This window comes from Otolemur garnettii, unplaced genomic scaffold (assembly GCF_000181295.1).
Source record: "Otolemur garnettii isolate 467f Iridium unplaced genomic scaffold, OtoGar3 scaffold00003, whole genome shotgun sequence".
NCBI classification, from domain to species: Eukaryota; Metazoa; Chordata; class Mammalia; order Primates; family Galagidae; genus Otolemur; species Otolemur garnettii.
In genome coordinates this window covers 29,971,482-29,982,555 of record NW_003852398.1, presented here as the reverse complement: position 1 = coordinate 29,982,555, position 11,074 = coordinate 29,971,482, and the positions used below count along the sequence as shown (strand labels likewise).

At 37.6% G+C, this 11,074-nt stretch overlaps 1 protein-coding gene across 2 annotated transcripts in view; it reads left to right on the top strand.

The window, feature by feature from the left end:
- Positions 1-11,074, top strand: part of RBM27 (RNA binding motif protein 27) — a 93,489-nt gene that overhangs the window by 63,221 nt on the left and 19,194 nt on the right. For both annotated transcript variants that reach the window (XM_003782078.2, XM_023515615.1), the window contains exons 13-15: positions 1,689-1,985; positions 3,552-3,692; positions 10,712-10,831. In XM_003782078.2, the coding sequence (XP_003782126.1) occupies positions 1,689-1,985; positions 3,552-3,692; positions 10,712-10,831 (558 nt within the window). The remainder of the gene's footprint in view (positions 1-1,688; positions 1,986-3,551; positions 3,693-10,711; positions 10,832-11,074) is intronic.

The window sequence follows — 11,074 nt, the reverse complement described above, 5'->3', positions numbered from 1 at the left end:
ATTGTTGTTTGGCGGGTCCGGGCTGGGGATTCGAACCCTCCACCTTAGGTGTATGTGGCTGGCGCCTTAGCCGGTTGAGCTATAGGTGCCGAGCCTAAAGTGTTCTTTTTGAGAGGTTTTTAAGCAGTTTTTTTCCTAGACTGCAGAAGTAGTACATACTTGGTTTTACAAGTATTTGGGAATACATTAAAATAGAAATGAAAAGCAGATCACCCAAATCTTTTCAATTGGCAATAATGACTTCAACTTTTGTTTATTTATAATTATTATTTTTTGAGACAGAGTCTCAAGCTGTCACCCTTGGTAGAGTGGCATGAGGTAATAGCTCAAAGCAACCTGAAACTCTTGGGCTCAAGTCATTCTCTTGCTTCAGCCGCCCAAGTAGCAGGGAACTATAGTTGCCTGCCACAATGGCTGGCTATTTTTAGAAATGAGGCCTTGCTCTGGCTCAGCTGGTCTTGAACCTGTGAGCTCAGGTAATCCACCCACCTCGGCCTACCAGAGCGCTAGGATTATAGGAGTGAGCCACCTTGCCCAGCCCTGTTATTTTTTGAGATGAATTCTTGCTCTGTCCCTCAGGCAGGAGTAAAGGGTATGCTCATAGCTCACTGCAGTCTTAAACCCCTAGGCTCAAAGGATCTTCCCACCTTAGTCTCCCAAGTGGCTGTGACTATATATAGGCATGTGCCACTGTGCCCAGTTTTTTTTTGTTTGTTTGTTTTTGTTTTTAATTTTAGTGGAGATGAGGGTCTTGCTATGTTACCCAGACTGGTATTAAATTACAAGCCTTGGATGATTCTCCCACCTCAGCCTCCTGAGTAGCTGACGTCTTTTGATTTAAAGGTGTGGGTTTATTTATTTATATGGAGGAATATATATATATACACACCCACATTCTCTTTTTTAAAATGCTTCACATTTTGGGCGGCACCTGTGGCTCAAAGGAGTAGGGCCATGTGGCTTAATGCATGGGGCTGCTGGCCCCACATGCCGACGGTGGCGGGTTCAAACTTAGCCCCTGCCAAAAGCTGCAAAAAAAAAAATAAATAAAATAAAATAAAATGCTTCACATTTTGCCACATTTTGCTCCCAGTTGCACAAAAAAAAATGCTTCACATACTTAAAAAATAGAAAAGATGCAATTGTACCCAAGGTCTATGTCTTTTTTCTCTTAAATTTTTCCTAGGTCACTATTCTTTATGGCATTTAGAGAAGTTTAAATAGCTTAATGTAGATAGTTGTAATTCATCTGCTTGAGCTGCTGTATAACAGATATCTTAGATTGAAAGACTGTGGACGAAACAACAGAAATTTATTTTCTCACAATTCTGGAGGTGGGGAAATCGAAGATTAATTAAGGTGCTGGCAGATTCAGTTTGTGGTGAGGGCTCTCCTCCTGGCTTGCAGACAGTTGGCTTCTTGCTGTATTCTCAAATGACAAAGAAAGAGGGAGATCTTTTCCAATTTTTTAAGGCTACTAATTATATTCATTAGTACTATATCCTTATGAGCTCATTTAACCTTAATTAACTCCTAAAAGCTTGTGTCCAAATGAAGTTACATTGGAGTTTAGGGCTCCATATTAATTTGGGGGTGGGAACACAATTTATTACATAGCAATGGACCATAATTTATTTAACTATTTTCTGTTGTTGGGAATTTATGTTGTTTCTATTATTTTCTTTAAGGTTGCTTTTAAGGGTGATCCAGAAGCAGCCCTCATTCAATATCTTACCAATGAGGAGGCCAGGAAAGCTATTTCTAGCACAGAAGCAGTTCTAAACAACCGATTCATTCGAGTTCTGTGGCATAGGGAAAATAATGAACAACCAGCACTACAGTCCCCAACACAGCTGCTCCTGCAACAACAGCAAACACTTAGTCATCTCTCACAGCAGCACCATCACCTGCCACAGCATCTTCATCAGCAGCAGGTGCTAGTGGCCCAGTCTCCTCCCTCCACGGTACATGGAGGTATCCAAAAGGTAATGTGATTCATTAGAAATAAAAGGTCCTCTTGTCCAGCCCTCTAGATCAGTATGTCTCAATTCACAGTCCTTGGTTCTTCTGTATCAGAGCTCATGGTTTGATCTATGGATCAGCAGAATCTGATCCCCTGGGAACTTACTACGAGTGCAGATTCTTAGAGGAAAAATGTAAATTCTTGGCCCTCACCCCATCCTACTACATCAGAATCACTAGGGGTGGTGCATAGGAATTTGTGTTTGAATAATCTCTGCAGGTGATTGTTATGTACCCCAAAGTTGAAGGAGTTGCAGATCTCTGGACCTTGCCTTCCCAAACTTGTAGAGTTAATTTCTCCAGATAGGTGCCTAAACTGTACATTTTTAAAAAGTACTGTTAAGTGATTTTTATAGACATTAAGGTATAGTAACCATCCATCATTGAACAACTCTGATTTAGAACTACTTCTTTATTTTGTGTTAGACGCAGTCTCTCTTGTATCCACCCATGTGTCCTGCTTTTCCATGTAAACAAATTTTGTTCCGTTTTTTTTTTTTTGAGACAGAGTCTCACCGTGTGGTCCATAGTAGAGTGCTGTGGCGTTATAGCTCACAGCAACCTCAAACTCTTGGATTTCAGGGATTCTCTTGCCTCAGCCTCCCAAGTAGCTGGGACTACAGGCGCCCACCACAATGCCTGGCTAGTTTTTGGTTGTAGCTGTCATTGTTGTTTGGCAGGCCTGGGCCAGGCTCGAACCCCCTAGCTCTGGTGTATGTGGCTGATGCCTCAGCTGCTGAGCTACATGCACCAAGCCAAATTTTATTCCTTCTAAAACTGGAGTAGAAGTTCCAAGATAATTGGGATATTGACTATTATATTCAGTCTATCCCTAATGCCTAAAATAATGCTTGGAACATACTACTCAAATGAATAGATTTGAATGAACAGATGAAGGAAGGAAAGAAAAAACTACCACTTATTAGAACCATTTAAATATTGACAAAAATGATTATCTCCACCTAAGTATTCTTATGTTTAAATTAAATACATTCAGATATTTTCTTTAAAAAGTATTCCTTTTAATACATAGCCCAAACTGTTTATTTTTCTGCTCATTTACATCTAAACTTTCATTCACCTTCATGTTAAGGCCCAGAGATGAAAGCTTTCCCTAGCTGGATAATGTAGAAAAGAGAGATGCTATCACGTCTGCAATTATTAGACCATGTTCTGTTAATGTACCCTAAGATTGCATTATATTTTTGAGATGGTCATTTCATACCATTATTCATATTAAGCTATTGTCAATTAAGACCCCTAAGTTTTTCAGAACATTCCATACTGGAGGGCATATTAAAAAAATAATAATTTTTATGCATGTACTTTTTGTGACATTTTAGTCATCCAAAAAAGTATGAATAATATAACCATCACTTCACTTAAATAAAACTTTACAGATAATTGAAGCATCCTCTTATTCCCATTTTTTTATCTTCTTCCCCATGGTAGTCACTACTCTAAATTTATGCCATTCCTAGGCCTGTTTTTAAACTTCTACTGTATAAGTGTTTATTTTGTACATGCAGATGATGAACAAACCACAGACATCAGGTGCATATGTTCTTAACAAAGTTCCTGTTAAACATCGTCTTGGACATGCAAGTGGTAACCAGACCGACGCATCACACTTGTTGAATCCGTCTGGTGGTGCTGGAGAGGATTGCCAGGTATGCATTTCTGTGAACCTCAAATATGTGGGTCATTGCAAAGGTTTTGAGATACACAAAAATAAAGAAGTGGACACAAATGAAGCTCTCGGCAACACCAATAAGCTGAGCGAGTTGAAACTTGGATGAATGAATCAGAAAGGATGTTGTTGACTGTGTTTCTTGGAAGTGAAATAATGGATCGTTACACAATCTGTCCCAAAACTTTTATAGTGACCCATGTATGTTTGGAAGCATTCAGTGAATTAACAAGGAACTTAACAGATTTATTATCATCCAGATTTGTAATGTCTGACTTCATCAATCAAAATGAGTGTGACAGTTGGCCTATGTGTGGGAGATATACTTCCCTAATTTCAATCATGCAGTCAGAAATTTGCTAAATTTATTTTATACTCAAAGCTAAGTGGGAATTTGAAAATGTAGCTACTAATAGGTGTTATTAGTTCATTTCTTTAATTATTTTCCTCTTTTAAATAATTAGGAATATAGGCCAGGTGGTATGGCTCATGCCTATAATTATGGCAGTCTGGGAGGCTGAGGTGGGTAGATTGCTTGAGTTCAGGCAGGTAGTTTGAAACTAGCTTGAGCAAAATGAGACCCTATCTCTACTAAAAATAGAAAAACTAGCTGAGTGTTGTGGTGGGTACCTATGGTCCAAGCTATTAGGGTGGCTGACGCACAAGGATTGCTTGAGCCCAGGAGTTTAAAGTTGCTGTGAGCTATTATGCCATGGCACTCTAGTCAGGGTGACAAAGTGAGACTCCTGTCTCAAAAAAAAAAAAAAAAAAAATATATATATATATATATTTGTGTGTGTGTGTATATAAATTACAAATATAGTGAAGTGTATTCTGTCACAATAAAACAAACTTTGAAATATATTTTAAGCAGTTCTTTTTGCTTTTAGCAGTATATCTGTACGATGACTCTCAAGTAAGGTGATTATTGCAAAGAGAGCTGAAAATAACTGAAAAAGAACAGCAAAGGGGGCTTGCCCCACAAATACTACACAGTTTCTTTTTTTTTAAAATATAGTTTCTGGGCAGCACCTGTGGCTCAGTGGAGTAGGGTGCTGGCCCCATATGCTGTAGGTGGTGGGTTCAAACCCAGCCCCCACCAAAAGCAAATAAAAAAAAATAAATAAAATATAGTTTCTATAATTGAAACAATTTAATATTGGCACATGAAACATTTAATATTGGCACAGAGTAGAAATGGAAATAGACTCAATTACAAATAGAAATTTATTAAATGATAACAAAGTATTCTAAGTCAGTGGGGAAGTTAGACTTTTTCGTATTGGGATACCTTGATAGCCATGTGGAAAAAATAAAGTTAGATCCATTTTTTTTGTTACATTATAAACCAGGATAAATCCCAAATGGATCTGAGATTTAGATTCTGATGGAAGTGCTAAATGATACACCACCCATGAAAGGAAATTTGGCAGTATAGTATCTGGCAAAATTATGTATGCATTTATTCTAAAATGATCTTTCTTCTAAGAGTCTATGCCAAAGGTATACTAGCCAAAATATGAAAAGACATATGTGCAATGCTAGTAATTGTAGACTCTAAATTGCAAAAGACTGGAAATAACCCAAATGCTCATCTGTAGGGGACTGGTTACTTAAAATGTAGTAGGATATCTGTACAGTAGTGTATATATGCTGTCTTACAGAACAGTGAGGAATATTTTTATATGTACCATGGAGTGATTATCAGGATATATTAAGAAAAAAAGCAAATTGGAAGAGAAAAATGTATAGCTGGGCACTGTTGGTGTAAAAAAGTAAAGGTGGGAGCATTTGGCCCGGTACCTGTGGTTCAAGTGGCTAAGGCGCCAGCCACATACACCTAAGGTGGCTGGTTTGAATCTAGCCCGGGCCTGCCAAACAGCAATGACAGCTGCAACCAAAAAATAGCTGGGTGTTATGGTGGGCGCCTGTGGTCCCAGCTAGTTGGGAGGCTGGGGCAGGAGACTCGCTTGAGCCCAGGAGTTGGAGGTTGCTGTGAGCTGTGATGCCATAGCACTCTATGGGGGGGAAAGCTTGAGGCTCTGTCTCAAAAAAAAAAAAAAAAGGTGGGAGCATTCTACAAATGCAAATATTGGTTTATAATAAAAAAGAAAAAATTTAATTTAAATGTGGTAATAGCAAGTATAGAAACTTAGATGCCCTTCGACCATGTCTTATTTTGTAAATCTGACTTGGAATCACGTAAATGCTGAATATAATTATAAAATAAAACTAGAGCTCCAGTGGCGCAATCAGTTAGTGCCTGGTACTGATAAAATAAAATTAAATGATATAGAGGTAATCCCTAGAAATTAAAAAGAAAAATGAAACAACTGAACTAACATATCTGCATAGAGAGTACTATAAAGCACAGTAATTTGTATATTCCTAATGGGATACACCCTGAAGACAGAAAGCAGTGGTGGTGGTGGTGATGATGATAAAATCTCTTTTTAGCAGTCATGTCATTGGTAATGGTTGGTATTCTAAAACTGATTTGTGAGCATTGTAGAATAAATCGAATGAGGAATTGTGTGATATGTAGCATTGAGAACTGAGATTTGTAGTGCATTTGAAAACAGATGAAAAATATATGAGATTAAGTAAAAACATTATAGTCCTGCATTTGAATTGAAAGTATCAGTAAAAACTCAAGTTGTGTTTTATCTTTAACATATTAACTGTCATGTGAGTTGTATTTAACTCATGCTAGCTTTCAACCCAGGGCCCTTTAAAGCTGTGAAACCTCTGTTCATTGTTTTCACTGTCAATCTGCATGTCTCTCCTTTCTCATGTCACATTTATCTCAAGCACAGAAAATAAAAATCAAATTTTTCATTAAATTGGAAACAATCATTTTGTTTTAGAAGGTTTTATTCTGTTTTCATAATAAAACACCACTGCCCCAAGGAAAAACATTTGTGTGATAGTTAAAGTAATTTTAAAAAAACAACTAAATAAACTTCCCAAATTTCCTAAGTCTCCTCGTGGAAAAGATCTAGAAACAATGCCCAGCCCAAGGGCAATGAACTATCATAGCACTCAAAGGAACCAGGAATCTTTAACAAAGTGGTTTTGGCAAACTAGAAAGGGAGGAAGTTGTCAAAGAGTACTAGAGTCTAGTCAGACAGAAAAACAAATCTCATTAAAGCTCTGTACCCACTAATTTAAAGGAAATTTGAGGGACAGAGGAACATGTTGAATGGTACCACAGAGTCATGTGGGGGATACTACTGCAAGAGTGACCTGGTCTCTTAAACAAATGTGCAAGGAAACAAAAGAAATGGTTAGGGAACCTAAGAATTAAAGGAGACTTTAAATAGACATAACTAGTTGCACTACATGGAACTTAGCCTCCAATTCAAATGGGAAAAATTGTTTAGAAAATTATAGTACAAGCTGGAGATGTGAATATTTAATGATATTTAAAAAGTATTCATGTCTTTTAAGTGTGGTGATGGTATTGTGGTTATGTTAAAAACTGAAAAGCATCCTTATCATTTAGAGATACACTGAAATAAGATAGATGAAATAATATGGCATTTGGGATTAGAATGTGTGGTATCTGGGGATATTAATAGAAGAAGATTATTTTATGTATTGTTCATGGTTGCTCTTTGGTGATGGATATTTCAGCTGTTTTATACAAGTCTCCATACTTTTATCTGTTTCAAAAATTCCGTTATAAGAACTCTATCTAAGAAATGCAATCATTGTAACCTAATTCTTTGTATCCTCAATGACTCCCATATAATAATAAAAAAAATTCCATTATAGAAAGAGAAAAGAAAAATAAAAATGAAGACTTTGAATTCATAGGTAGACCTGACTAACTTGACTCCTATTTGTTAGATAACTCGTGTTAATTTCCTTTTCATAAACTGAGTTGTTGTGGGGAATTAAAACCTTCATTTTAATAAAGCACGAAAGAGAAGTGCTTGGCACGTAATTAGGGCTCAGTAAATTATAGTTGTTACCATTTAAATATTAATACTAAAATAATAAGGCTAATTGTAGTTGTTGCCATTTAAATATTAATACTAAAATAATAAGGGTCAGCGCTTGTAGCTCAAGCAGTTAGGGTGCTAGCCACATACAGCAGAGCTGGTGGGTTTGAATCCAGCTTGGGCCTGCCAAACAACAATGACAACTACAGTAAAAAAAAAAAAAAAATACCCGGGTATTGTGGCAGGGGCCTGTAGTCCCAACTACTTGAGAGGCTAAGGCAAGAGAATTGCTTAATGCCAAGAGTTTGAGGTTGCTGTGAGCTGTGACACCATGGCACTCTACCCAGGGTGATAGCTTGAGACTCTGTCTCAAAAAAAAAAAACCAAACACTAAAATAATGACATGAACATCAGCTATGCAGAGTTCTTATATTACCTGAGGGACTTTCTGTGTAAAGTAGCTTAAATGTGTCTATTTATTTATTTATTTATTTATTGAGATAGGGTCTCACTTTGCCTGCCTGGGCTAAATTCCAATGGTGTTATGATAAGTCACTGCAACCTTTAATTCCTGGACTCAAGCAGTCTTCTTACCTTAGCCTCCTAAGCTATCCCATACACCTCTAGTCCCAAGTATTCAGGAGGCTAAGGTAAGAAGACTAAATTTTAAATTTTTTGCAGAGACAGGGTTTTACTGGTGCCCAAGCTTGTCTCAAACTCCTAGCCTCAAGGGATCCTTCCTCCTCAGCCTCCCAAAGTCCTGGGATTATAGGCACGAGCTATTTTATTGTAATGATTGAGAGAAGTCTTACATTTGAATATATTATTTACATGATTGAATTTTCCATGAATTTTATTTCCATGAATATTATTGCCTCTCTCATATCATGTTTTCAAACTTAATTAAAAAATAAAAAAAAGAAAAGGGCAAAGTATGGGGTGGCATCTGTGGCTCAGTGAGTAGAGCGCCAACTCCATATACTGAGGGTGGCGGGTTCAAACCTGGCCCCAGCCAAACTGCAACAAAAAATAGCCAGGCATTGTGGTGGGTGCCTGTAGTCCCAATTACTCAGGAGGCTAAGGCAAGAGAATCTCATGAACCCAAGAGTTTGAGGTTGCCATGAGCTGTGATGCCACAGTACTCTACTAAGCATGAAAAAGTAAGACTTTGTCTATAAAAAAAAAAAAAGGAGAAAGGCAGAGTATGGTAGGGAAAACTTGAACTGGAGAGTTTGTAGTGTATTATGTAGCTTAACTGTGCCTTAAAGAGAAAATAAGACAGCCATCTCTTCAGAAGAAGAAAGGAATTCAAATACCAAAACTATCACAGTGACAATGGCCACCTCTTGGTTGCTTGCAAAGTGAGATCTGTGAGCCAGCTATTGTCTTACATTCAAATATAAACTTGTAACATTTGATTAAGTATGATATTAAGATTATGATTACAAAGTGGCTTAAGTATTTGAAGGGTTTCCAGTTATGAGAAACACAAGTTTTCGTTTGTTACTGCACTTATAGAGAGCAACTTACAACAGTATCCTCAGCCAAAGACATCAGGAATATGAAGTTGAACAAGTTGCATTTATTATTTAGTGAGGGAGAACACATGATGAAACCAGGAGTGTTAACAGGAGTTATTTTAAGATTAGGGCTGTTTGATGATAGAAGAGGGTTTAAGGAAACAAGAATAAATTTTGTGGCAGGGTATTTTAATAAATCTTATGTAGAAAGAGGGAAGACTAGAATGAGGGGAAAGCAGTAATTGACAAAGAAGCAGCAGTTGTTAACAGGATAAAGAGATGTTTAGTCATTTTTATGGTTTGGATATGTTGTGCCCAGGAGTTCCTCAGAGACCACACAACCAGACAAGCCCAATGTGCAAGAGTCTCTTTTTTTTTTTTTGAGACAGAGCCTCAAGCTGTCCCCCTGGGTAGAGTGCCGTGTTACAGCTCACAGCAACCTCCAACTCCTGGGCTCAAGCGAGTCTCCTGCCTCCGCCTCCCAACTAGCTGGGACCACAGGCGCCCACCACAATGCCCAGCTATATTGTTGTTTTGGCGGGTCTGGGCTGGGGATTCGAACCAGCCACCTTAGGTGTACAGGGCTGGCGCCTTAGCCAGTTGAGCTATAGGCGCCGAGCCGCATGAGTCTCTTTATCGAAGAGCTGGCCAGCAACTGCCTCAGAGTCCCAACAAGGGGTTTCTGAGAGCAGCCCCGAGTGCTTAAGGAGTCAAGTTTTTAAGGCTTGATCTTCATTGTGACTGGCACGCAGGCTGTCCAGGTGCATTTGGGTGGGGTAGCAAGCAAGTATTATACAGAAGCAGAATTTAGTGGTTAGTTAGCTGTACATCATACATCTTTGTTTTAATTTTTCCCATAGATCTTAGTTCCAGTACTTTTCCTCCATACATATTTTTCTCAGTATTCTCTGCACCTGGAATTGTTTAAAGGTCAGTCTGGGGATAGTCCATTCATTTCCCAGGCCCAGGAGTTAGTCAAGCAAGAAGTTAATGAGTACTTGCCCATCTATTTTGGGAGTGAACCAGACTTACTCCATTTTGTTGAGGGCTTGCAGCCCAGGAATTTGTCAGGTATTTAACTGGTATTTTTCTACTTTAGCCTAGACCTAACCGATAACATTTCATGTTTTTGTCTGTGTTTAGTCATGATTATGGAGTGTTCTTTATTTTAATCCATCGTGGTCTCAAGAAAGCCTTGTCTGATGTTGGCATTTTGTGAAATAGTATATAACACAAGGACACTAAGGCTTAGCCAGCTGTAAGTGGCAGGGCAATTCCTAGATGTCAGGAACTGCTATTCTTTTTATCACAATTAAAAAATTGCATTCAGAAGCAAAATATTGTTGCTAAAAAATAACTTTTGTGTCTGTCTTTTGAATGACAATTGAATTTATGTATAAAGAACTAGCTTTTGTAATGATAATTTTAAATATGGAAAGAAAATTTAACACTCAAAAAGAGTAGACATGAATGCAGTCTAAGAAATTATTTTAAGCATTTCTAAGATTTAATTTTGATTTATTTTTTTTAAGATATTTTCAACTCCAGGCCATCAAAAAATGATTTACAGTTCCTCAAACATAAAACCTCCTTCCAAACTTTGTTCAGGATCTAAAACTCATGATGTTCAAGAAGTTCTTAAAAAAAAACAGGTAAACAATCTTATTTCTTCTTGCCTTGCAGAGGAAAGAGCCCATTGGATTCTCAGTTCATTACATTTAAATCAGTTCATATTGTGGAACTGCATCATGTTTATTTAGGTTCTTCTTTATTTACTGTATACTTGACAAAAAGGATGAACAGAGAGAAAAAGTGTTTCACAATTGCCATTCAGTGGCCACATCAAATACAAAGATTACAGTTTTTTTCTATGTCATGTTTTTCTTTTTCTTTTT